At 56.9% G+C, this 26,520-nt stretch overlaps 8 protein-coding genes across 8 annotated transcripts; 5 read left to right on the top strand and 3 right to left on the bottom strand.

Moving 5' to 3' along the window:
- Window positions 1-86: 86 nt before the first annotated feature.
- GCG54_00011725 (uncharacterized protein) lies at window positions 87-1,703 on the top strand (the record flags this gene model as incomplete). Its single annotated transcript, XM_045411620.1, has 1 exon — window positions 87-1,703. One exon carries the CDS (start codon window positions 87-89, stop codon window positions 1,701-1,703), a length of 1,617 nt encoding a protein of 538 aa, XP_045256857.1.
- A 4,406-nt stretch (window positions 1,704-6,109) lies between these two features.
- GCG54_00011726 (UDP-galactose transporter) lies at window positions 6,110-7,847 on the top strand (the record flags this gene model as incomplete). Its single annotated transcript, XM_045411621.1, has 5 exons — window positions 6,110-6,193; window positions 6,290-6,319; window positions 6,376-6,684; window positions 6,770-7,522; window positions 7,578-7,847. The coding sequence occupies 5 exons, from the start codon at window positions 6,110-6,112 to the stop codon at window positions 7,845-7,847; spliced, it is 1,446 nt and encodes a 481-aa protein (XP_045256858.1).
- Window positions 7,848-8,618: 771 nt separating this feature from the next.
- On the bottom strand, window positions 8,619-9,665 carry GCG54_00011727 (uncharacterized protein; the record flags this gene model as incomplete). Its single annotated transcript, XM_045411622.1, has 1 exon — window positions 8,619-9,665. The coding sequence occupies one exon, from the start codon at window positions 9,663-9,665 to the stop codon at window positions 8,619-8,621; it is 1,047 nt and encodes a 348-aa protein (XP_045256859.1).
- A 2,211-nt stretch (window positions 9,666-11,876) lies between these two features.
- On the top strand, window positions 11,877-13,470 carry GCG54_00011728 (Protease PrtS; the record flags this gene model as incomplete). The annotated part of the gene is made up of 3 exons (XM_045411623.1): window positions 11,877-12,636; window positions 12,836-13,086; window positions 13,156-13,470. 3 exons carry the CDS (start codon window positions 11,877-11,879, stop codon window positions 13,468-13,470), a joined length of 1,326 nt encoding a protein of 441 aa, XP_045256860.1.
- Window positions 13,471-14,609: 1,139 nt separating this feature from the next.
- GCG54_00011729 (uncharacterized protein) lies at window positions 14,610-16,463 on the top strand (the record flags this gene model as incomplete). The annotated part of the gene is made up of 3 exons (XM_045411624.1): window positions 14,610-15,200; window positions 15,257-15,987; window positions 16,040-16,463. The coding sequence occupies 3 exons, from the start codon at window positions 14,610-14,612 to the stop codon at window positions 16,461-16,463; spliced, it is 1,746 nt and encodes a 581-aa protein (XP_045256861.1).
- Window positions 16,464-17,060: 597 nt separating this feature from the next.
- On the top strand, window positions 17,061-18,882 carry GCG54_00011730 (Proline dehydrogenase 1; the record flags this gene model as incomplete). Its single annotated transcript, XM_045411625.1, has 4 exons — window positions 17,061-17,350; window positions 17,421-18,556; window positions 18,610-18,683; window positions 18,730-18,882. 4 exons carry the CDS (start codon window positions 17,061-17,063, stop codon window positions 18,880-18,882), a joined length of 1,653 nt encoding a protein of 550 aa, XP_045256862.1.
- Window positions 18,883-19,171: 289 nt separating this feature from the next.
- Window positions 19,172-20,167, bottom strand: GCG54_00011731 (Pectate lyase B; the record flags this gene model as incomplete). Its single annotated transcript, XM_045411626.1, has 1 exon — window positions 19,172-20,167. One exon carries the CDS (start codon window positions 20,165-20,167, stop codon window positions 19,172-19,174), a length of 996 nt encoding a protein of 331 aa, XP_045256863.1.
- A 4,358-nt stretch (window positions 20,168-24,525) lies between these two features.
- Window positions 24,526-26,281, bottom strand: GCG54_00011732 (Drug resistance protein; the record flags this gene model as incomplete). Its single annotated transcript, XM_045411627.1, has 2 exons — window positions 24,526-26,037; window positions 26,114-26,281. 2 exons carry the CDS (start codon window positions 26,279-26,281, stop codon window positions 24,526-24,528), a joined length of 1,680 nt encoding a protein of 559 aa, XP_045256864.1.
- Window positions 26,282-26,520: the final 239 nt, after the last annotated feature.

A 26,520-nucleotide genomic window follows, 5' to 3' on the forward strand; every position in this document is an offset into this window, starting at 1 on the left:
TGGAAAAAGTGTGTTTCCTTCCTCTGATTGCTAGATTCCACCTCGGGGGCGCAGCTACACAACGACTCAACACCACCGCCCGCACAATGCCGGTACATCCACGAAACTTTCGCCCGCAAAGGCGCGGCGCGCAGATACATCCCCAAAAGCTTCACTGGTATACCCTTCCTTACGAGCTCCGAATCATCGTTCTGGGACACTTAGCTAACCACAACGTCCAGAAGGCCGAGCGAGCATCATGGCCCAGCGTGTGCGCGGAATGGCGCGACTTTTTCGAGAGCCGCGCCTTTGCGTGCCTTACGCTCCAGTCGTCCAGCGATATCTTGGCGTTCTCTCGTCTCGACCATCATCCACGAGACAAGGTCAAGAAGGTCAGGCTACACGTCCCGCTGAGGTGGTATGACTGCACACGTTGCGACAAACCCGAGAATCGGCGGGAAGCCGAAGCGAATGACGAGGCCTTCAGCGTACGACTCCTTGCGCTCCTGCATGTCTTAACAGACTGGCAACCGAGAGAAGACGAAGGACTCGCACTCGAGATCAGCACAGCGTCGCCGAGCGATACACAGCACTATTTTGTGCCACCCTTCCACACTCCCCAGGAGTGGCAAGATTATGAAAGAGGTCACGGGTCTCAAAAGGGCCCGCCGGACCCGATGACCATACGGGGTGCCAGACAGAGGATGCTTGGGAGCCCACTCGACCTTCAAACGACCGTCTATCACAGAAGAGACGTCCACGGCGGCTTCAAGTTGGACATCGACGGGCTTCGAGTGCCCGCTATCACCCAATTCATCGTCAACCGAGCGTCACGCCGAACCCTTAGCGAAGGGGCAATTCGGCGTGTGTTTGAATGTCTTCCAGGCTTGAAAGCGGTCACTTGGGAGCCGTGGAGCGGAACAGTTGCAGAGAGCCAGCGGCCTCGTGAGCTAGCTAACCTGGCGCTGCTCGCAAATTTGCCGACTACGGTCGAAGACCTAACCCTTTGGGAGTGTTGGCAAGACCCGACAGACATGGAGCATGAGCATGAAAATGCTTCACAAGTAAGGCCTACAGGCTGGCATGCATCTCTCTGGAGGGGAGAGGAAGAGAGAACGTCGCCGCGATTCAGTACCTCGCAACTTATGGATGTGGTTGCGGCGGAGCCGATGACAGGGCATCGCCGTATGGCCTTGACCGCGGCGTACGCATGCCGTAACTTGGCTTCCTTCAACGCAGCCGGCATTATTGACGCAACGGAGTTCTTTCAAAATCTGGTGCTTCTGGCCGAGGCACAGCCGCGACTGGCCTGGTCCAACCTCAAAAAAGTTGCCCTGAAAACTCCACAGGTTCTGAGGACGGACACGAGGGAGGGGCTGTTCCGTAAAGCTGGGGATGCCGCCGCCCTTATACCTCGGCTTCAGGTCATGGAGTTGTGGGATGTGACCGCGAATGCCGGGGCCGTGTTCCGGTTCAGAGTGTTTGAGCTGGAGGCAGAGCTGGTGCTGGAGACGACGATGGGAACAGAGCTGAGCGATGATGTTCGTGAGCTTTGGGACAAGATGGCACGGCAGCGGGGAGGGAGACACATGATTGTAAGGGTGCGAGTCCTCGATGAAGATGCCGTGAGGGGGTCACGTAAAGGCTTTTTTCAACGTCTCCGGCTCCTTGATCCGGTTCAGATGAGGGAGTGGAACACCTTCAAAATGTATGAAAGTATATAAAAGAGATATGAGAGTGTGCAAGAGTATGAGAGTGTATAATAGTATGAGAGTATGTTAGAGCGTGAGAGTAACTTTGAGAATGAGAGAGAATAGGAGAGGATGAGAGTTATAGGAGCATGGACATATAAGAGTGTGATAGTATATCGTAGTATGAGACTTCCAAGAGTATCAGAGTGAGAAAAAGTCATTGAGAGTAAATACTATCAACTACATGAAAACACACATCGTGCCGCCAACGGCTGTTTCTCACACAGCGGCACGAATCACAGCATACATTTGGAGCAGAACCTAGAATCGTGGGCTAGACATCGTAGGTACAGCCAGTAGAGACAGTCACAGATGGATCTCATTTACTCACCGACCTGACGATACGGCGGTCAATCCCAGTGCCTGATGAAGCGACCATGCCGAATCGACCGGGCTGTCTCTCACATCACGCTTGCGACGGCTCCATTCGCCGGCGTGTCTCTTGGGTTGAAGATCAGCATGTCAAACCAAGCTAGCAACTACTAGTTTGTGAGTCTGCCTGGGGTTGACAGCGGCACCAGGCAAACCGAGCCTCGCACCGTGCCAGTCGAGGTATTTTGTCCCGAAGACGAAATAATGCAATATCAAGTGGACCATGTCCAGTCGTGACGTCGTCAACCCAGCAGGGCAATCGATCCTTCATCGCAACTCCATCAGACGTGAACCCCAAAAGGCGAAATGTGCCATCTCTTGCCCGGGCCGAACATCAGAAGAAAAGAAAGACAGAGTCAGGGGCAGGAACAGACAATCTCCTGCCCATCAATGCCATGGACATTTGGGGCCTGAGACATGTGCGTTTAAACCGATCTCGGGACGGGACCCCAATCACTGAGATGCGATTCACCCAAAATTCCACGGGGAGGAGGCGTTGAAATTGGGTTGTTTGCGCGCTAGCACCAGGAGGTAGCAGCGCGCCGTCCGTTGGGCGAGGTGATGCAAAGCAAGCCTCGACGTTGCGCCGTCCCGACTTACTGGCAGGTGTCAGATGCATGAAATCCAATTCAGACCGCATACGGGTGGTACAGCAGAGCAGAAGTGAGTTGCAACCGGTTCTGATGGAGGTTAGGTTGGCTGAGATGACCGCCCCGCGTGATGCGCCTCAACCCAACCTCTGCACCCTCTTGGCCTCCCCGGGCCACCTTAACCACTGGTCTGGGTGGCACACAGGGGGGCGGTCAGGCAGGTTGGGCGGGTCATGGGGTGTTGGACGGGCTGGTACGTGGCTGCACTGGCGGCGGGAAGAAAGCTCCGATGGGAAATGCAGTTGGAGCTGGAGGAATGGAGGAGAAATTTGGATGGCGATGTTAGGTCAGGTTCCTCCAAGACAGTGTCTCTCGCGTAGTGATGGCGTCTTGTGGTACGGGCTTTCGGGTACGGATACTCGTACGAATGGACTTCCCTGGCTGAAAAGGACGAGGTGATGATTCGGCCAAGGGGCCAGGTGACGCCATGCTGGGCCCAGGTCCAGTCTGGACAGTTCACTGTGCATGGAGGCGCGGAGGCTATGGGGAGCTTCCCCGCCCTCCAAGCAAACAGCCCCCGACACGCCTGAAGCTTGCTTGCTTGGTGCTTGCTTCCTGAGCTTCTGATGATGGGGGCGGAGAGCTCGTAGTGGTGGTGGTCAGTGGGTGACAACGACAATGAAAGAGAAACGAAAAAAAGGCCGAGCAGTAGATAAAGGTCGCCAAGTCTCGCAGACTTCGGGATTGATCGAGTCCTGTTGGGGACATCGTTGTTCTGTCCGTGTCTCTTTTTCGCCTTCGATTCCGTGCTCCAGAGCCAAGACAGCAGGCAGCCAGCAGCTTCCCCGGATCTTCACTGGCGGCACAGCTAGGTAGGGGGAAGGGGGAAAGAGAAAGACAGGAACCAGGCAAAGTCATAAAAAACGGGGGCCCTTGGGAAGACAGTGGTGATCCCTGTCGACGACGCATCTCTGATCAGTGATCGTCGGGCGGCGGCGGCGGGTGGTTGCGGTGCCTTGCTGCCATCATCCCGCGGGCCACTCTCTCGATCAATCAGGTTCTGGCTTGTGCGGTGATCCGGACCCCGTTCTGGGTTGCGTGCTTCCGCGGGCTTGCGTTTGCTCGCTTCCTTGCTTGCGTTGCTTGGTTGCTCATCGCAGCTCGGCGTCAGCTTCCACGCCTCGTTGGAGTGGTTCCTGGCCGTCCCTAACCCACCGGATTCCCACCTTGGGACGGGTCCCCTGGGCTGATCTGCAGCACCCGGGCGAGAAGGGGATATTCCAGAATCCATTGCGGCAGCAGCAGCATCGTTCCCGCTCCCGTGCCGCCGCGGTCTAGGCATCGCGGCACGCAGGACGGAGCTGCGCGAGGGTGGGAAGAACAGCAAAGCGCCCGACAAAGACGAGCAGCGCTGGGCAGCGCAGGCCGGGCTTGGACGGCAGGACGGCACCGCGGCACGCTCGGGCGGTCTCTGCGGGCTTGGGATCGGACTGAAATCGTTGGGTTGAACGTTATTTGTCGGCGGCGGCTCTGCAGCAATCATCGAGGGTGCCAGCATTTCCAAGGAAACAAGAAACGCACAACCCGAGTGACTGCGCTGGCGGTGTGCTAGTGAAAGAAAGAAAGCGTTGAGTGTTGGCTACGCGGCTGGGATTAAGGGTCCGGAAAGACAGACGGTGGACAGACAGCGTTTTGCAGTGGGTGGTGGGAGTGTTTCTCCTCGCATCGACTTTCCGCAGCTGCGCAGGGTGAATGCCTCCATCGGGACGGGCTCCAAGGTGCGTGTTTCCGATTCTGAAGGGTGGAAGTGAGAGGTGAAGGTGTGGAGGGTGAAGATGAGGTGAAGCGAGGCGAGAGTGATGGGCGAATAGGGGGCCGAGGAAGCTGAAGCTCAGTCAATGCTAACCGAGGTGGCAGCCAGTTTCACCCAAGTCACGGATACCTGAGGGCGCTGCAACGTCCTGGGAGAGCATCGAGTACTCGTCTCTTATTGTTCCGGGGGTGCCCAAGGTTCTGCCGATAAGGTATCCTCCGACTTGTCTTTTGAGAGAACTCTCAGACATCTGAATCTCGTGGGAGACGGCGGACGGACGTCGGGATACCGGACAATAACAACAACGGCGAACGGCATCGATAGCTGCCTTGCTTGAGGTGCTAGGTAAGGTGGAACAGAGCAGGCTTCGTCTGAGAACAGTAGGCACCCAGCAACCAGTGGGCTTTGAACAACGCAGCAGCTTTTCGAAAAGTATCATTAGTTGCAATTGTTCTTGTCGTCCAAGCTACTTACTACTTAGAAAGGCGCACGTAAAAGGGACACCATCAAAAAAGGTACGTGGGTACATCTCTCATTACGTCAGAAAGGTCTGGCCAGTCAATCCAGAGGAATCCAGTCAGGTAAAAAGGGGACCTGCGTCACCACTACCAGCACCAATACCACCAAAAGAGAAAAAGAAACACAGACTGGACTGGACTGGACGTCGAAGTGGTGGACTGGGGCTGGAAACGTCCCATATCCCCGGGGGGGCATGCCGCATGAGAAACGCGACACACTTTCGAACCCTCTTCGAAGGCTTCAATGCAACCCTTTCCCTTCCTTTCTCTCCCGTCGTCTCCTACATCTTTTTCTTCCCTCTCAAATCTTCCCTCCCGACCCATCACCTACCTCTGTAACAAGCATTGCATTGCACATGTTGTATTGCCACGCTCGCCCCGACGATATTGCTACCTTACCTTGCCTGGGTACCTTCTTACTGCCATTGGATTGCCGATAATTCTATTACTCAGTCTGAACATCATTGCTTAATACCCTTGGACAATCAGGACCCCTCCAGATTGATTTGCGCCCCGATAAACGCAGCTCCAACACGATCGAGGACGGACGAGACCAAGGGACCAAGCCAAGGAAGGGAAGAAAAAAAGACAGGAGGGTCCAAAGGAGGGTCTAAACACCACCTGTCGAGGGAGAGACGGACACAGCACACAACATCGGAGCTCTCACAGCTACCTGAGCTTCCATCCGCCCACCACACCACACCTTTCTTAATAGTAGGGTACCTGGGCTATCGCTTGCCTCTCCGCCCTCCTACGGCGGATACCTTACCTCACCTTACGGGCATTTGCTGCACACAGTACCTTACTGCTATCGCTACCTGCCGCTGCCGCTGCCACTAGCACATCCCGCACCACCCTTTCTAACCCCCCGTCCACGTCCCCTTAAACGCGACCAAACCCACGAGACAAAACTCCCGACCCGACGAAACCTCGACCCCTGGAATTTGGGGGAACGCTCCGCGCGACGCACACTTTTTCTCCTCGAGATAAATCGCCAGTAGCCTAATTTTCTCCCATTTCGACTCGACCGACGCCAATTGGCACTTCTTCGTTTTGTCACCACCAGATTCCCCCTCGACAGCCGCCATGGCTCTCCTCGACGCAACGACGCCGCCGGCGGGGGGCCCTACGCTCTTTGGCATCACCATGAAGCAGCTCTCCCTCATCACGGTATGCGATCCGATGCGATGCGCGCCCACCTCCCTCGCATTGCGCTTTTTGTCTCTCCTTCGGGTGACTGACGCTGACAATGGCTTCGTCTTGTAGCTGACCTTCCAAAACTCGGCGCTGATCTTGGTATGTAACCCCCTCCGGACAGGAGCACGACACCAAGCTAACCGCATCTCTGCCAGATCATGCACTACTCCCGCATCATGCCCCCCGTGAGCGACCACCGATACTTCACATCCACCGCCGTCTTCCTCAACGAGGTCATCAAGCTGTCCATCTGCCTGACATGCTCCATCGCCGAGGTCTCCCGCACCCTGGCCCCCTCCACCCCCGCCACCGTCATCTTCGAGCAGATCTACAACCAAGTCTTCTCCGGCGACGGCTGGAAGCTCGCAATCCCCGCCACCCTGTACACGCTGCAAAACACCCTTCAGTATGTCGCCGTCGGTAATCTCGACGCCGTCCACTTCCAGGTGCTCTACCAGCTCAAGGTACGCCCTCGCCCGAGAGAGAGGGAGATCCTCTGCCCCCCGCAAACGTCATGACTCTCGCAAAGCTAACCCACCCGGCCCGCAGATCCTCACCACCGCCATCTTCTCCGTCACCATGCTCCGCCGTTCTCTCGGCATGAAGCGCTGGATTTCCCTCATCGTCCTGACCCTCGGCGTCTCCATCGTCTCCCTCCCCCAGCCCTCAGGGGCCCACTCCGGCGACGCAGTTCGCGGCAGCATCCTCCTCCACGATACCACCGACCACTTCTTCCCGCGCTCTGTTCACGAGCTCGGCCAGGCTGCAGAGGGCGCTGCCGAGGTTGCTCGCGAATTGACCAAGCGCGCCGCCGACGGTCTCGCTGGCGTCGGCGAGAACGTCGTCGGCAGCGTCATCGCGAAGCGCTCCGCCTCGTACCAGGGGATCCAGGAGGACCAGGACCTCGCCCCGCTGATGAACTACTCGATCGGTCTGTCCGCCGTCCTGGTCGCTGCCGTCGCATCAGGACTCGCTGGCGTGTACTTTGAGAAGATGCTCAAGGACTCGCCCACTCCCGCCACTGTCTGGACGCGCAACATCCAGCTGTCCTTCTACTCGCTCTTCCCCGCGCTTGCCGGTGTCATCTTCAAGGATGGCGAGGATATCGCCCGCCACGGCTTCTTCGAGGGCTACAATTGGGTTGTCTGGACCGCGATTGTGTTCCAGGCCGTCGGCGGCGTTCTGGCGTCCCTCTGCATCAACTACGCCGACAACATCGCCAAGAACTTTGCCGCAAGCATCAGCATCGTCATCAGCTTCCTGTTCAGCGTCTGGTTCTTCAACTTTGAGGTCAACTTCACTGTGAGTCTCCCCCGTGTTTCCCTGCATCGTTGCCCTGTAATACTGACGGCGCTAGTTCCTCGCCGGCACTGCGTTCGTTCTGGCCGCGACGTATCTCTACAGTATTCCCGACCGAAAGGGCCGCCCGCCACCAATCACCATCGCAAGCTACGAAAAGCCCATGGTCGATCCCGCCTACACGCCGCAGATCACCGACGAGGGAAAGCTGAACCTCGACCCGCTCGAGTCGGTGCGCAACATGGGTCTTTCGACGTCCAGGCCATCGTCGCCCATGCTGCACCACCACCGCGTCCCTTCAGCCAGGGGCAAGAACCGCGACGATTAATCTGGGGGCGTCTCCGACGTGTCACCGTGACTAGAACGAATATAAAGCTTTGTTTTTTACGAATGGAACGTTGCGTTGGAACGGCTGGAGTCGAGGGATGGATTGCGAAGACGCGGGGAAAGTAACAAAAAATGGGTTGGATAATAAAAGGATCGGAAAGGGGGGGGTGGTTTGGTTCTGCTTCTCTTTTTCTTTTGCGATTTTCTCCGGAATATTATGGGCATCTTGGGTCCTGGAAATAGAGTCCAGCTTGCACTCGCACGCACACCACACACCACACTACAACCGCCATCACCACTACCACCACCACCGCACACTACACACCACAGTATCATCAACAGCGATACCCGGCTGAGCCGCAAGGCAGGCACAAGGTGCATTGTACATGGAACGGGGCGCGGCTCCACCAAACAGGGAGTTGGAGCCGGCCCTATTTGAAGTTTGTTTATATCTGCGAAAGAAGATGTTTCTTTGGAGCTGGGATTGATGTGTGGGTATACAGCGCTAGCCGCTCACAAATACAATCGTGTTCTCTAGGTCGTGAGTGGTGTGTATTGGTCATGACAGCCGTGTTTCTTGGCCAGGTGTACAGCTCAGTACTAAGCACGGTCTCTGTCGATATTTACACCTGAATACACTGACTACAACTCTTGTCACAGTATCATGAACTGATTCTCTCATACAGAATATGCCGATTTTGGCAGTAGGAAACACCAAACCGCAATGTAGCAGCGAACCCTCGAAGAAACGAGCGCAAATAACGGAAACCCTTCAAATCTCAATAGTCTTCTCGGCCGTCACCACTGTCCCGGCCATCTCCTCACAACTCGCCCACACGAAGATGGTCTGGCCCGGCAGAGCCTCTTGCACAGGAAAAACCAGCTCCTTGGCGGACATCAACCCTCCAGCTCGCCCCCTCCAAAAGAACACGAGCTTGCCGTTGGTAGTCTCTGCGGCCAGGTTCACCAAAGGCACTGAACCCTTCCATGTGGGCACCTCAGCGTTCGAACAGCCCAACACCACCCTCACGATAAGGCCTTGCTTGTGGTCTCTTTGGGGGATATCGAGATGAAGCACCAGCCGGGGAAAGTGCCCCAGGGTGCGGACAATCTTCTGCCCAAAGGGCGGGTTCCGCGAGAGCAACCGCTCGATGTGGAAGAACTCGAGCCCCGCAAGCTGCCGGACGGTCCTGATGCCGTGCTCAACCAGGACCTCGACCTTTTTCGGGCCGATGTCGGGAACCTGAAGGAGCTCCGTCGGCATGCCCTCCCAGCTGCCGGCAGCAACGGCGCGCCAAAGCTCGAGGGTGCGGCGCAGTCCGACGGCGTCCTTCCGCGTGGCGGCCCCCATGATGTCGGCACATGCGCGGAGGACGTGGCCGAGCGTCTTGACGATGCGGGGTTTCGTGGCGAGGAGGTCCCGGCGGGCGGCGAGGGGCAGACGGTCGCCGTAGTCGCGGCCGGCGGCCTCGCACTGGGCGACGAGGTAGACCTTGTGCCAGGGCTGAGCGAGGGTCTCGCGGACGGGCCAGCGGGTCGAGGGGTCGTTGTTGATGCGGGAAAAGGCGCCCTTCTCTTGGGGGTGGAAAGTGACGGAGCGGAACTCGGTGGCGGATGAGGCGCAGCGGAGGATTTCCTCGGGGGAAGGCGCGCGGGGCAGGCGGGAGAGGGCGTGGATTGTTGGTGGTGAGAGCTTGTGACGGAGCATGATGGTGTGGTGCTCTGGAGAGAGTTGGACGGGGTGCTTGGGAGCGGGTTGGCTTGACGGAAGGGGGCCTCTGGCCTGCGAAGGCTGTGAGGCAGTCGGAGGAGGAGGCATCGTTGTGCCGATGGTGAGGTGAATGAGGGCAGAAAGTGTAGCGGAAGACTGGGAGGAGATGTGCTTCACAATGTGGTGTTGATGGTGCCGAGAAGATGCTCCTTCCGTCCTCGTGATCTTGGCTCAGGCTCAGGCTCAGGCTTTACTGATGTGGATGATAGGTAGGGCAGGTCCAGACAGCGAGCAGCTGCTCCTTCCTTAATTTCATATCGTATGCAGCAGGAGCGTACCTTCTCTTGCCTCCTGCAAGAATCCTGGCAGTGGCTCAACGATGGACATGAGGCAGGCAGGCAGGTGGCTTGACGAGAAAGGCAGCCTCCAGGGCCTACTGTCGTAGGCACAGCATTGCGAACAACGGAATTGGTCCCAGGCGATTCCCGGGAATTAGTGAATGTGAAGGCAGTGGGAATGATGGTCGAATATCTCGCTGGTAACCTCGTGGCCGTCCGCGACTTTCCGCCGATCAACGCAGCCTCGATTTCCTCAACACAACACTACTTGGAGACTGATATTGAATTCTGTGGGCGGCCGAGGATCTTCACTCAGTTAGACGCATCCAACTGCTTTATGGAGAAGAGACCAACTGGTTTGCCTGTGTGCTCGCTCCTATCCGGTGGCAGAGTATGTAAGCGGATAGTGGAGTTGAGATCGACTCGTCCCAACCTTAAGCTCAAGTCAATACGACGAGACACAGATCCTCGTCTATTGAGACGTCAACGCGGAGAAGGTTGTTTTTGCGCTTATCCATCACATCACGATGATCTTGAGGACTGGGTCGTTCCAGCCTTAGCTTGGTGTTCACTGTGTTTCGGCTCAAAGTCGTTAGCGGGGCAGTGGTCGGGACGGCTAAGGAACCGGGGCCCAGCGCAGGCGGGACTGGCCGGGGCTTGTGCCGGCACTTCAGTCCACGTCACAGTATCACCCCTGCCCTGCGCGGGGCGGCGGCGGCGGCGTCGGCGTCGGGTGACACAGCTGTTGGCCTGAACTCAGTGTCGAACCAGACCTGACGCAGAAGGGCAGTGGGGCCCGATGCTGGCACTGATGATCCTGGTCTTGTTCCTGACAAGAGGTGGACTGCCACTGGCTGCATGGCTCTGTTCAGGCGTTCAGGGGATGTGCCTCAAACTTGGCAAACCGGGAAGAGCAGAGTTGACGCGGCGCCATGTTGTGCACGCGTCTCTATCCGCGAGGCTTGCGAGGCAGAGTCATGTGTGGCGCCAGGCAGGCCGCGACCTTCATGAAGACACTGACCGTTGGACTTGACGTGTTCCACGTGTGCGACTACTTCCCGACGTCATACCAAGTGCTCCCTGAGATCCAGCAGATGCTTGGATGGGAGTAACGAACCATCAGCCAATCATTGCTGAGAAGGAGAAAGCTGGGTGCTTATGTCTCGGATGCAGCAGCAGGCGAGGTCGCGAGAGACAGCGGAGAACAAACATGCACAAATCAAGGAGATAAGATACGCAACTGTCAGAACTTAAGTCAAGTGAGCTTTCGCTTCATCTCGACATCGGTATCGGTATTTGTCCAGTGTCTGTCGACGGCATGTGGGTGACATCCTCCCCGATCCACTGACATCTCCAGGGTCGTGACCTGGGACCGAAGCTAACGGGAGTGTGCTTTCCCCGGCCAGATTCTTTTCCATATCCAGGTACCCCTGCCCCTGCGCCATGTAGCTCTTATCTCTTATCGCAGCTCACCTTATCTGGTGTGGACATGAACAGGCAGGCACAGCCAGCACACCACACAGAGACAACCAGAGGCAGCCAAGACATGACGAGAGAGCAGCTGCTCGTACAGCCATTCACGCCTGCTCAATCGACCCAAGACAGGAGCACAACATGCGCCTGCCGCCGCCCACACTTACCTCCGAACGCCACCCAGACCGGGTGTGTGACATCGCTCCCTCCCAACCAAGGCCTGCGTCGCCGCCTTGAAAGGCACCTTCGCGATGGATGGCGATGGCGAGGAAGGCAGTGAGAGTGACAGACACATTCTGCAGGTGACAACCAGCCCCTTTCGTCTACCTACCTTACCTACCTCACCTTAGGTACCTAGGTATAAAGACGTGGGCCGTCGTCCTCTGTCGTCCTCGTCGTCCAGCATCATCATCCCTCACCTCCACCATCGTCTCTTCGGTTGTCTGCCCCGTCTTCTGCCTACTCATTCACGGCTATCACACCTGAATAACCACCACCCGACGTCACAATGTCCCACGTCTGCTACGTCGTCCCCCCTTACCTCCTCCGTGGTATAGCCGACGCCCAGTGCAACGAGGACCATGTCAGAGACGCTGCTCGCCGTGCTCTCGAGCTCCGCGACCAGTGGACCGCCCGCCGTGCTGAGCGTATGGCGCTTCTCTGTACTCCCCGCGGTGCTCGCCACGCCCATGTTCCCATGGTTCCCCAAAGCATCGTCCCAGACTTTCTTCTGAAGCACATCGCCGACAATGAGGACGTCGACGAAGAGACTCGCGCCCACGCCCGCCGAGATCTCGAGCACATCCAAGGTGTCCAGCGTCAGTACCAGACCCAGCAGCAACAGGCCGACCAAAAGGGCCTCTCCCAGGACCCCGCGTCGTCGTCGTCGTCCGTCTCCGCGCTTGCCGCCGCCGTCCCCGGACAAGAGGACCCGAAGACTCCAAAGACGGAGAAGTTCTACAGAGCCATCTACGACGCCAAGAACACTGATAACGAGCAAGAACTTCCCGGCAGCGTCGTCCGTGTCGAGGGACAAAAAGAGACGAAGGATAAGGCCGTCAACGACGCCTACGACAACGTGGGCGAAGTCCTCGAGATGTACAAGGAGAAATTCGACTGGGTTTCCATCGACAACAAGAACATGAACGTCATCAGCTCCGTTCACTTTGGCAAGAAGTACGAGAACGCCTTCTGGGACCCCGAGCGCCTGCAGATGGTTTTTGGCGACGGCGGTGAGTTTCTGAACAATTTCACCGGCACCATCGATGGTAAGTCTCCTTCTTCCCCCCTCCCCCTTCCCCTGCCACCTTCTGTCGAGGTCGTTGGACAACGACGACGCAGGACAACACAGGACGACGCAGGACGACACAGGACGACGCAGGACGACACAGGACGACGCAGGATGACACGGGACGACACGTGATGACGCGACGAAGGACGACGAAGGACGACAGAAGCTAACGATAGTAGTCATCGGGCACGAATTGACCCACGCCGTGACCGAACACACCAGCCCCCTGGACTATCAGGGCATGAGCGGCGCTCTAAATGAGCACGTCTCCGACGTATTCGGCATCATGGTGAAGCAGATCGTCGAGAAAGAGACCGCCGAGGATGCCGACTGGCTGATCGGCGAAGGCTGCATCATGCCTGGCGTCAAGGGGGTTGCTCTTCGGAGCATGAAGGAGCCAGGCACCGCCTACGACGACCCTCGTTTCGTAAGTGTTCCTCGTCCCCCGTCTCTGTCATCCGTCTTCGTCTCTATTGGGCCTACTAACCGTCCGCAGGGCAAGGACCCCCAACCGAATAACTTCAAGGACTACGTCCCCACTTTCGAAGACAATGGCGGCGTCCATATATACTCCGGAATACCCAACAAGGCTTTTTACCTAGCCGCTAAGGGATTCGGGGGCTTCTCGTACGAGAAGGCGGGCCCCATCTGGTGGAAGACCATGCAGTCAGGTCGCATCCCGGCTCGTTGCACCTTCATCCAGTTCGCTGATGTGACTGTGGAGATTGCAGAGGAGCTCTACGGTGATGAGGCTGGAAAGATTGTTCGCAGCGCATGGAATGAGGTTGGGGTGACCAGAAAGGGCAACTAGGAGCAAAAGCCAGAGGCAGGCTGCCCGCCAATGTGAGGGGATGAACGCGTTATACCTAGAACCTCGGCCTGAGTTATCGAATAAACGTATAGTCAGTATGAATAAGCCAAGAATGACCAAAGACTCTGCCAGAGACAAGAGTAACAGTGACAGCGCTCAGAAGAGACCACAACCAGAAGGGATTACGACCAGAAGGGATTACGACCAGAAGGGATTACGACCAGAAGTAAAAGCTAGAGATGAGAGCAACAGTGAGAAGTAGAGGTGAAAACAGCTAGAGGTGACGGCAACTAGTAGTGAGAATCCTACTACCTCAAAAGGCATGCAATAGGTAGGCAACTGAGAAGTGAATTGCGGAGACCGGCGTTGACCCGTTTCGCCGTCGGCGATTGTGGAGAGGAGAAATCGCCGACACGATTCCCTGCAAAAGCTCCGACGACCTGTGAAAAGAAAGCCAAGTTCTTTAGGATCCATAGATCCCGAGATTTGCATCAATCAAAAAAATGGGCTGCTGCCAGATTACCATAATAAGCACGACTTGCCAAGAATTTCTTAGACGGGCTCCAAGGCAGGCGTGGACACCAATGAGGCTGTATCAATCCAACACACGACATGCCTGCAGGCTCTTCCCTACTGTGAGACTCTCATTCCGGAGCAAGAAGAATTGATAATTGAGAGCCAGATTCCCAAAACTCCGATAGGGCTTCTGGTGTCCCTGCCTTGAGCCCCAAGGCTGGGCATTCGGAACGGACTCAGCTACGAGTTGCTGAAAACGCAAAGTAACTATGCATCCCGTCCACCGTCCCGCGCGGGACATCTGACTCGTCTGCGGCTTGGCAGATCGTCTTGGAAGATCACCAGCATCGTTGTGGACTCGCGTGCATGTGTGGCCTGGAAATAGCACTCTAGATATCGTCCGGTAGCTTGGGATGCTGGCGCAGCTTACCTTGGCATCGTCAAGACAGAACTTGCACGTTCAAGCTCTATTAGCTTTGGTAGTATAATAACATCGGCACTACTTCGTGGTTTCACAGCAAATCTTTGTTGAATCAACTCACATAAACATATCATTTCATCCTTTTCACACACCCCCCCAAATCACACAACCACCCAAAAGCCTTTACAAGACAGCGAACAGGATGACGAAGAGACCGGACAGAGTGGTTCTCTTGCTCGTTCTGCTCATCATCTTTGGAGGCGCCGCGACCGGTCTCACATTTGCACCATGTTATGCGACGCTTTGCCCGGAAGACTTCTTCTCTTTCGAATCGAGGATCCATGTTGCGATATTCTACGGCATGCTCGGCGCCGTCATCTTGCTTCTTCTACTGGGCTCGTCATTTCGAGCCGTGGAGAGAAGTGGCAACCTCACTCTGATCTCTTCTCTGCCGCTCATCCACAAAAGAGTTACTCTCGGTGGACTCACCGTTGTCGTTTGGATTGCCTGCGCTACAATGGCGACCACCGCAATGTGGCTGCCCGCGCACTGGCGATACTGGGGAGAGCGTACGGATCCGCTCAACTGGATGTCGGCCAAGATCGCCCTCACCGTCACGGGAGTCACTGGTCATTACGCCGACATACTTCTTGGGCTGTCCATCGTCCCGGTCTCGAGAAACAGTCTCCTCGGCCATGCCTTTGGAGTTCATCAGAGCACGCTGCTGTATGCGCACAAGCTCGCCACGTACATGTGCACCCTTGCAGTCCTCGCCCACGGTGTAGGCTACGGTGTAAGTCCCACTCCTCCTACTACATCCTGTCGTCATATCTCCTAACAAATGATCAGATCTTCGCCTTGAACCCTAGCAAAGACGAAGATGAAGCAAAGCTGCAACTGTTCAGCAACGGCAACCCGACAATGACCGAGCTCGAGAGTCACAAACGGAGCGCATGGTACGGGACAGTGACATACACGGGCGTGGGCACCTTCGTCTGCATGCTCATGATCGTCGTCACCGCGCTGCCCAGATTCCGGCGGCTACACTATAACACCTTCTACAACGCCCACATCGTCTGCAGCGTCGTCACGTTCGTCGGCGCGAGCATCCACGCCAGCTCAGACTTTTACCTCCTGCTCCCAGGGCTCTCCCTCTGGGTGGCCGACTGGGCCTGGCGGCTCTTCCGCGGAGAGGGCGGCTCGCTGCGCACGCAAGCTGCCGTCTTGGAAAACGCCGGCAGCGGGTGGTACCGCGTCTCGCTCGGGGCGAGGGCCAAGTTCGAGCTCGACTCGGCGTCGGAAGCGGAGAGCTCCGCGCCGGCGGAGGGGTGGCCGCTGGCTCTGTACTATCTCAGCATACCGTCCGTCAGCAGGCTCCAGAGCCACGCATTCACGGCCGCGGTGTCGAGCACCTCACAGTCCGGGCCGGTGTTCTTGTTCCGACGGTCGCAGGGTAAGAAGTCGCAGAAGGCATTGGAAAAGGAGTGGACCTGGGCGGTGGGCTCTTTGGTAGGCAGTGCCGGGCTCCAGCGGCAGCTCGGTGTTCGGATCGAGGGGCCGTATCAGCCTACGGACACGGGGTTCGAATCGGCGTCTCACGTCATCTGCATCGTGGATCACTGGGGCTCATAGTCTTGCCCTCTGGTGGCTGAAGACGAGGAGCATGGCGGGAGATACCAAGTTCAGTCTCGTGTGGACCGTCCGCGAGCGCGAGTCTGTCAATGTTCAAGAATGGTTTGACCTCGTGAAGACGGCGGAGTCTCGGACGAACATAACGGTCTCGGCGCATGTCAGCGCGGAGATGGGACGGCTGGATCCGCTGGCGTTCATCCGCCAGAGTCTTGGCCTTGGCCTGGGCATGGTGACGGACGGACGTGAGAAGGGGGCAGTGTCTACCGGGACAGCTTGGGTGTACAGCTCTGGGCCTGGAGGCCTCCTCCAGGCTACTCAAAAGGCGTGCCAAGCTACAGACAAGGATGTTCGTAGATTGGTCAGAGATCAGGCTCCTGTTTCAGTGAGAGACATCAGTTGGTACATTGCCAAGTGGGAGGTTTAGGCCAGAGGCGCTGGCAGAACAGTTTCGCGGCAAAAATGACATATACATTGCAGGAGACTGATCATTTGCATACAAGATTTCCGACGAAAAACAAGGAACCCCCGCAAAATTACATGGCAAGCATAATTCCCAATTGACGCTGGAATGTTGTATAGATACATCGTAGATCGAAATTATCATCTGTATTTTAATCAGACTTAAGGAAGCTCACCTTCATCTCGGAATATGTAGCTCGTCTATGGTTAGTCCGTGATGCGGATGTCCATTAAGACGATTCTCGGGCCGTAGTGGGGCACTCACTCCGTGTCTCCAACATCGGCACCCTCTCTCGGCCCGAGCTGCCCAGAGTTCTGGCAAAGCGACCTCGTAATCTTGCTTGCCGCAACTAGTAAAGGCCAGGTGATGCCGTCGGCTAGAAGCAGACGTGATCACGTTGTGAAGTTACAAATGCCAACATGAGTCTGCAAAGTAGTCTGCCGGCCCGAGACCTCGACTGAAAAAAGGACCACTCGCCTTGCCTCAGATCACAAAGCGAATATTTGAAGACCTGAAAGTGTTGGAAATACGACCATTTTCAAACGAATTCTGTCATACACTATGCTTTCTACTGCGAGGCGTGCTTCCGCTCCTCCACTTCGGCGCTCCTTGGGGACCACTAGACACGGTAGCAGCAATGCATCAGCATCTACGCGGCCGCCTACATGGTGGATGCAAACAAGATCGTCAGTAAAACAAAAGAACACCATCAGAGTCATCGCGGGAGGCGCTGGCGTGGGAATCATTGGGCTGATGTTGGCGGGGCGGGCTGATTCAACGTCAACGGATGATCCTCGAGACCTGAGAGCTCTATCTTCGGTGCCTTTAAGTAAGCTCTTTTCAGGATGGATGTAAGTTGCCCGCTCCAGGGGAGGGCTGTTCCTTTGCGGGATCGAAAATTGAGTTGACCGTGTGAATTAGTGCATTTGCGTTTTGCTCCTGGCCGGCCTGGGTCAACGCAAGCGAGTCTCTCTACAACTTCATGTCCAAGGTCCCCATCATCTCCGCCATTACGCACAAATTCGTCATGGGCACATTCTTCAACCAGTTCCTTGGCGGAGAAACGACTGTGGAGTGTATTCCAAAGATCAAAGCGCTTCGCCAAGAGAATATCGGCACTCTGCTTGGCTACAACATCGAAGCTGAGCTGGACGGCTCCAGCAAGGATCCCGACCTGATCCTCGCCCAAACTCAGCACGTGCTCTCCTCCATCGAGGCGCAGGGGACACTCGCCAGGGAGTTTTGGCCAGATACCGCTGCCACCGGAGGCGACAACAGATGCTGGGTCAGGATCAAGATCACCGGCCTTTTGCCTCATCCCGTTGCGCTGTACAATGGGTCCGAGGCAATTCTGGCCGCAAGAGGCGCAAGAGGTTTGGATGAGCATGTACCGTATCCAGGTCTGCCCCACGACGGCGACTGGGACGCCGCGCTAAAAGGCGTCACCCAGACTGACCGGGAGCAGCTCCTCAGGCTCCGGGCCGCTATGGAGACCATCGCGGGCAAGGCACGAGATAACGACGTGCGCATCGTCATTGACGCGGAACAGACCTGGTACCAGCCGGTCATTGATGCTCTCACGGACGAGCTGATGCAGAAATACAATGCCTTGGATGGCGGTCCAGCGACCTGCATCGCCTCGTTCCAAGCCTACCTGCGACGCTACCCGCAACTACTCGACCAACAGATCCAGCGTGCGGATGAAAAGGGCTACAAGCTGCTCTTTAAGCAGGTTAGGGGGGCGTACATGGTGACCGAGGCAGAGAGATGGGAGAGAGAGGGCCATGAAGGGCCAGGCCCGGTATGGTCGACCAAGGAAGAGACGGACGCGAGCTACGACTACGGCATGGAGAGGGCGCTCTCGACTATTGCGGAGCAAGTGCGCGAGACCGGGGCGTCCAGATTAGGGGCGGTCTTTGCCACGCACAACTCCATCAGCGTCGATCTCGGGATCCGATTGCTGGAGAAGTACGGGCTGGCCAAGCGGCAGGAAGAGAATGGAAAGCTCCTGCTTTCGAAAGAGGCGGCGGGAAGTATTGCTTTTGCTCAGTTATACGGTGAGGATCAGAATCTCGAGAGATGTTGAAGGTGCTGACTCGCTTGCTTTTAGGAATGAAGGACGACCTCACAAACAAGATCACCGGATCTATCGAGGCACCGGGAGGCTTCGCGCTGGTTGTCAAAGTGAGTCTTTATCTTTCCACACGACACTCGCTAACACCATGATTAGTCCATGAGCTATGGCGACCTGCGCGAGTGTCTGCCCTTTCTCGCCAGGAGAGCGACGGAAAACAAGGCGGTTCTTGAGGGTAGGGGAGGCGCAATGGCTGAGCGGATTCGACTCGGTCGCGAGATTCGCAGGCGGCTTACTCCCCTGAATTAGCTCACGGGCAGCCGCTTAGTTGGTTTTCCGTGGCATGCAATAGACTAGACATTTACTTTCACTTTCACTTGAGATTGGGACAGATGATTGTGCGTTGAAACCGGCAACTATATTCACAGAACCAGGAGCTTACGAGCTCCTGATGCCTTTGAAAGTATTTACATGAATTGTGTACTTCTCAGTACTCTGCAACCGCGGGCGGCCGGAAGAAAAAAGGCCGCCACGACGGAAGGCAGCAAAAGCGCTCTTCTCATTACCCACTGCAGGGTTTCTTCTCTCACTAAACCACTTAGAAGGTGAGGGTCTGGCCAGCGGTGCCGACGACGGCAGCCTTGACCTTGGAGGAGCCGAGGAGGGTGTAGCTGTAGTCGGGCTTGGTGAAGGTACCCTTGGGGGCGTCGTTGGTGGAGCCACCGAGGTCGACGTCGTTGACAACAGCGTAGCCGGTGCTCTTGGAGTCGAGGAAGGTGATGGCCTTCTTGGTGTCGGAGAAGACGGAGGACTCGATGAGGAGCTGGGCGCCCATGCGGGTGTTGACACCAGAGGTCTCGAGCTTCTCGGCGTAGTTGTTGAAGATGTGGACGTTACCGAAGCGGACGGAGGGGTTGCGGGAGCCGACGTTGGACCAGTGGTTGTTGGCGTAGGTGACGTAGAGCTTGCCGGTGTCCTCAGCAGAGTTGGAGTCGGAGTGGCCGACGAGGGAGCCCTTGTAGTGGTCGTGGATGTAAGTGTTGGAGACAGTCACGGCCATGGAGGCGTGGGTGATGTCGAGCAGACCATCGTAGTAGTCCTTGCCGTTGTCCTTGTCGGAGGACAGGTCGCAGTGGTCAACCCAGACCTTGGAGGAGGCCTGGATGCCGATGGCGTCACCGTTGTCGGCGAGGACCTTGGAGAGCTTCATGTTGCGGATGATGACGTTCTCCTGCTTGTTGATGTACAGACCGACACCGGTCAGGGAGGAGCCGGCGGCACCAATGATGGACTTGTTGGAGCCGACCTTGACCTTGGTGGCACCGGTGATGGCGCCCTTAACGACGATGACGGCCTTCTCGTCAGAGGTGGCGGCAGCGGTGAACTGGGCCAGGGTGGAGACGGTGGTGGTGGTACCGCCGGAGCCACCGGTGGTGCCGGCACCGTAGCCAACATCGCAAGCGTCGGTGATGGCAGCACGCTTGCCGACGGTGCGGGGGTCGACGGCGGCGCCGTCACGGACGGTAGGGGTGGGGGTGGCGCTGGCAACGGAAGCCAGGAGGGCCAGGGAAGAGGCGATGCCGGAGAACTTCATCTTGACTGTTTCGAGCTTGGTGGTTTGGCTGATTTGTGGTTGGTGGTTTTCGTAAGAAAAAAGAATGTGTTGACGGTCTACGTCGAACGAAGGTATGCAGTGAGAGTTGTTTGAGGTAGGGAATGAATGCAAAGAGCGCGAGAGCTGAAAGACTGAAGAAGTGAAGCGGGATGGAGAGCAAGAGAAAGACAGCTATGAAGTCGGATGGGACGAGGCTCTTAAGTATCCGTCGCCATCAACACGCAAGGGAGCTCTTGGCTAAGCTTCTCGTGCCAAGAGCCAAGACCTCTTCTGTAGAAGCTTGGGTACACACACCCGCTCTCTCTCTCTGTCTGCAACGAAGGGAGGGCGTCTGCTTGGCCAGCGCCTTGCTTGCGTACGCGTGCTCTCCTTGGGTCTTGGCCCGGGATCATGGTGGTGCCAAGCGGAATCATACCGAGAGGAGGCTCTTTGGGGCCATCTGCGCAAATGCAACGCTGTCTTGGCACTTGCGTACGTCTTGGGCCTGGACAGGGCGGGCAAATGATGGTGATCCTTGGCGGGGAAGGGATTCGAAGGGGATGCCAAGACAGACTTGCACATCACATTGAGATGATGGTGGTACACGACATGGCGTCACGGTGAGAAGAATGGGTTGTGCATGCACCCAGACACCATGGAAAGCGGAGGTTGTGAAGGGAAAGGACGTGCTTGTGAATGGCACGGTGGGAACGAAGCGGTTCCCGGGCCCCGATCTGGCTGAATCGCACGAATGAGGATGCTGGCTCGGGATGGAGTGGACGGGCATGTGGTACGAGGGAGTGGTGGTTCGTTTGTTTAGGGGAAACGAGGCCAGGAGGTGTTTGTCGATATTGATCAGGCAGGCTAAGCCAGTAAGAGCGAGTTGACGTTTGGAAACGGACCAGGGGGGGATCATGGAAGTGGGTGCGAAATGAAGTCAGGGGATGAGTGATGGGATGGCACAGAGACATGGGGTTTCCTACCCATCCCAAAGAACGGCCGCATGGGTTCGAGATGGGCTGAGCAAGGGTCTCTTTTGACGAAAAAGGTTTTTTTTTTCTGCTCGCTGTCAAGCGGCAATAGGGGGCGGCTCGGGGAAAGGCCCAGCACCACGGGTGGAGGTATCATGGATTCATGACGGCGACTGGAGCCTCACGAGTCACATCGGATGAAGGCGAATTCGCTACCTGAAGCCTCCCCGGCCCCTGGGCTGTTCTAGACGACAGGGCGTTATTAGCAGCGAGCCAATAGTGCAAATATTGTGCGGACTGGAAGACCGAGAAGGGGAACAAAGCCATATTGCATTATTGCGTACTTGGGCCGAAAACCAACTCGACTTCACCGGGGTTCTCAAGGCGACTCGCTCCCACTTACCGCGGGGTCCAACACCAGAGTGTCCGTACAGAAATAGCTGTCGGTTACCAATATCGAGTGCTACGCCGTCGTCTAACTGGCCCTGGGGCTCCAGTCTAGCAGAATCGGGAAGTTGGGTCTTTTGGTTGTGGCCGTTTGCGTTGGTGGCCGTCCCTGTTCGGAGGAGGTTCCGGGCGATGGTCCGGGTTGGAACGGTCGAGGGTCGGGGGCCAGGGCACCGAACGGGAATGGACGGGTGGGGCCCATGCTCCCGGCGTATATTAAATTTAAAATCAGGTAGAGTTGTGGGGGCAAGGATCTGTCTCAGATAAGGTATTTTCTCCGTCACTAACATCGACTTGTGGCGAGTCGTGCTGCCTTTGGTACCCGTTCTGTGTAGAGACTAGAGAGGCACAGCGAATAGACGCTGCCCTTTGAACGCATTGCGCTGCTTTCATTGCTGTGATTTCTCTAGTCCGAGAGATGTGGGCATCTTGCTTCCTTCTCCGTGGAGATTCAGCTTCAGGTTGTCGCACCAGTATGCGCCTCGATGCGGGATTGATTGCAGATGTCACCCGCGCACCACCACCGCCGCCCAGATGTCAGCCAACATGCCAACACGCCGACATGCCAACAGACTCGGCGGCTACGGTACACGAGTACCTACACGAGCATATTCGGGCCTGCTTCTCCTTTTGTCTGCCCAAGCCTCTGCATGCAGCGGCCGACGACGACGACGAAATCGTGGAGTTGAGGTGGAGACTTACGGGATTTCAGGAGAATTTTCACACATTCTCCGCCTGCGCCAACTCGGTGAAAACATGTCCCAAAAGAAAACCGACAACTGCCGGACCTAACGACCCTTCTTTCTGGGTGCACACTAACGAGAATTTGGACGACAGCTGCTGTATCCGTATCGGGGAGCACGGAGCCTGCCTCCGCAGTCCCGGCTCCGATACTTTTTGCTCCCAGCTGAGGAGCTGTCAATTGAGTCCAGGACCCTGCTCCGCGTGTGAGGTACCTGGTGCTGTGTACATTGTATATTGTATATGTCTCTGCTCGGCTGTTTCCCAGGTACCTCTCCTCGCCCGACCGACCTCGGAAAGCGAAGACACTGCTCATTGGCGGCGTTACACGAAATATTGGCTATGAATTTGCAGGGTCGGAAATTAGGAGGCGAATCGCATATTGTCAGGCACGACGCGACCGCCATTTGGTACCAACGACCAGCGCAGTCTCGAAACTCGATTTCACTTGGCGGGAAAAGGTACTTGGCAGGCTGGCAGGTTGGGCAACATTTGGCACCACCCTCTTTCTCTTGGTTAATATGGAAGTCGGCACATTAAGGTCTTGTCCTTTGTCTTTTTCCCTGCGTCCTGTTTCTGGGGAAAGACGAAGCATGTCATCCCATTGCCGGCGCCTACCATAGCTTAATCCCGTAGCGCTCAACCTTGATGATCTTAGGACGCCCGTTAATGCTGTAACAGGAGCTAGAACGTCTCGCCTCGAGTAGAAGGTTTTTTTGTCGTCGGTACGTATCCGAGAGATGTTCCCTGACGGCGGTCCTCCTTACGACGGGAGAGCGCCCATATGATGTCCTCTCCCTCGGTCTCAGCCCACCCACACCCTTCGATACCTCACTCCACTATCCAGGGGAACATTGGACGGCCGACGTGATCTGATTATGCTCGGTTGCCTCCTTGGCTCTTCTTTTGGGGACATCGGCGAACACACATGACCACGTCCGCATTCTCCGTACATGTTGAGCGAGCAAATTTGCCCACCAATCCCTACGACTGTCGGGCATTTCTCAATCGCCGAGGTATTCTTTGCAGAAGAAGCTTGGTTTGTGTGTGATTCATGAAACATCCAAATTGTGCATCTGGCGACTAAGCTAAGGTATTGGAACGTGCCCCTCTTAATTCTTTCATTATCATATTATGCCCCCAACCACTTCATATCCGTTTCCATGCGCCGCCCTGCACAAACGTGCTCTAGCCGCCGTGCTATACGTGTACAACGTATTGCCATTCGGCGGAAAAACTAACGTGCGCAATTAACCTCACGCTCCCGTCGGCTCCTACTGGACCCCACATCCACGACACACCACACCCTCTCTCTTTCTGAGCCCCAAAATGCAGTGTGATACCATCGCCAACTCGAGCACCCTTCAACACCGACGTTTTGGCTGCTTTTCAACGACTGTCGTTGAATGATCGAGGTGCCAAGCCGCGATGCCAAGACGGATATCTCGGTGGGCTGGGCGGTTTCGAACCACCCTGGGTTCCCAAGGGCCAAGACACGTTGGAGCTGATCAGCTCTTGGCCCTCTTTTTGACAGCCCAGCGTGCCAATCCTGCGTGTAGATTGTGAAGGGGACAAAGAAGAAAAAAAAAAAAGCTGGGCCACAAGGTCCCGCCAAGCCATCCAAGCATCCTCCCGAATGGCAGGCTGCACGTTCCTGGGCGCCAAGAACCCACCAACTCCAACCCATCCCCAACGGGCGCCACCCTTTTGCAATAATTTTGGAATATTGGATATTGAGATCACGAACCTCAAGGATGACGGGGCCTGGCTGCGACACTCAGGTCTCCACCAGAGGGCGGAATTCGAAATCCAGGAACGGCAGGCAGACATGGAGACGAGGGCCGCAGAGGGCGCCATGCGTATGTGGGATACGGCCAGCGGGCAGATGGTCTCCCCGGGGATTCGTCATCGTCCACATCTCGTTTTCGCCATTGTTGATGGGTGGGAAATTTCTCGACGCCCGTTGTCGATGCGGGTTCGCCTGACTTCCTCTCCTCACCGCTGCTCACACGTCTTGTTCTCGTGACGGCCGATCACAGCCTCAAAGAAGCAAGCTTGCCGCAGGGTTGCTGTTAGACAGGCCGTGGCTGTAAGTTGTGACTCGTTACTTGGTGTCGAGATGTGTGTCCATATTCTCCACAGCCTCGAATGAAATTACTTCGTCTAGTTCATGCATCTCTTCCGCGGCGGCAGCGTCGCTCATCTCGCCGGAATCTGTCCCTCCGGCGCACCACGCGGCTTCGATTTCTCCGCATCGGTGTCGGTCATCGTCCACGATGTTTCTTGTCCTTCCGCGACGGCGTCGTCCCCAGCATGACCAGCACCCGGCACGTCGATGAACTGAGACTGGCGAGCCTCCTCCTCGATCTGCGCGCGCTCCTCCATCGTCAGGTCGCTCTTCGCCTGCCCGATCTGGACGAACGCGTACAGCGCCAGCGCGACGCCCGCGACGCCGACGGCCAGCCAGAAGGCCGTCTTGTAGCTCTGCTTCGTGCCCAGGTGGCTCGTCTGGCCGACGGCGACGTCGCCGATGCCGAGGAAGAAGGAGATGCCGAGGAACAGCAGGCTGTTGATCAGCGCGCCCGCGGTGCCCTGCCTGTACGCGGGCAGGTTCGTCGTGATGAAGACGTTGCTGACGGTGTAGGTGATGTCGATGCCGATGGTGCCGCAGATCATGGACGGGAAGACGTAGGCCCAGTAGTTGGGGTTGTCGGGCATGATGGCGAAGAGCAGCACGCTGAGCAGGTTGCCCGTGCCCGAGATGGCGAGCAGCACGCGGCCCGGCAGGAGGTGCAGCGTGAAGCCGCCGACGGTGCCGATGACGAGGCCGCCGAGGATCATGGGGACGTACCAGACGGCGGTCAGCAGCGGCGACATGTGCAGCACGGTCTCGATGTAGAAGCTGGAGTAGAAGAGGAAGAGGCCGAAGGTGCCGTACGCGAAGAAGAGGGCGAAGGCTAGCGTCTTCATGGACTTGGGGGCGAACAGGTCGGCGGGGAGCAGAGGGTTCGACGCCACCTTGGCCTCGACGTACCACGCTCCGACGAGGAAAGCCACTCCCAGAACCAAGGTCACGATGATCTGAGGGCTGGCCCATCCCTGAGGCGCGTGCGAGCTGTCCGTGATGGCGTACACCAGCAGCAGCAGACCAGGCACGATGGTCGCAACGCCCCACCAGTCCATGCTAATCTCCTGGCGCTTCTCACGCAGGTCGTTGGGGATAGTCAGGAACGACACGGCGGTAATGATGCCGAGCACGATGCTGCCGAGCCAGAAGTACGCACGCCAGTTGAGGAACTGGCCCGAGACGCCGCCGATGAGGATACCGAAGAAGAAGCCGATGGGGGCGAAGGCGCCGTACAGCGCAAAGACAAGGTTCTTGCGCGGGCCGGGACGGTAGATCTTGCCAAGGAGCATGATGCCGGCCGGGAGGTACGCGGCGGAGCCGAGACCCTGGAGGGCTCGGCAGAAGATCAACATGAGGTAGTTGTTGCTGAAGGCGGCGATGAGGCACCACACGAAGAACCAGGCCAGGCCGATGTTGAAGACAAAGTACCCGCCGTACATGTCACCCAGCCTGCCGAGCGGCAGCAGGAAGGCGCCGGTGACGAGCGAGAAGACGCTCGAGGGCCATGTCTGCGAGGCGGCCGGGATGTTGAGCTCCTTGGCGAGTGGAGGCAAGATGATGTGGAAACCACTGACGAAGTACTCCTACCGCGGGATCGTCAGAATCTAGATCTAGCCCGAGCGGGCGTGGTTGGAACCACCGTGATGGGAAGAGACTTACCGCCATCAACATGGATCCCAGCAGGGAGAAACAAAAGCCGATCTCGGACCATTGGGACTTGAAGACGGCCGGGCGCTGTCGGCCGAGAAGCTCGACGTCGAACGAGGTTGCGCTTCTGCGGTCGCCGGGGCCGGTGGCATCCCGCTCGGTATCGTTGTGCCGGGCCATCGGGACTTTCACACCGGAAGAGGGGGTTCGTCTGTTCGGCTATGTAGTTACGGGTCGGTTATGTATGTCGTCTAATCTAGTGACGTGATTGCAAGTGCAATTGGGGAACGATGATTAGGTTATGTCATGTATGTGTACAGTTTTCTTGACAGCATGAAAAGAGTCAAAGTCGCATCCATTACAAGAAGAGCAGAACCCATTACGGGACCATGCAATGGCTAAATATTGGGCAGGCTGGC

The sequence above is a fragment of the Colletotrichum gloeosporioides genome (genome assembly GCF_011800055.1).
Source record: "Colletotrichum gloeosporioides strain Lc1 chromosome Unknown consensus_110, whole genome shotgun sequence".
In the NCBI taxonomy this organism is placed as follows: Eukaryota; Fungi; Ascomycota; class Sordariomycetes; order Glomerellales; family Glomerellaceae; genus Colletotrichum; species Colletotrichum gloeosporioides.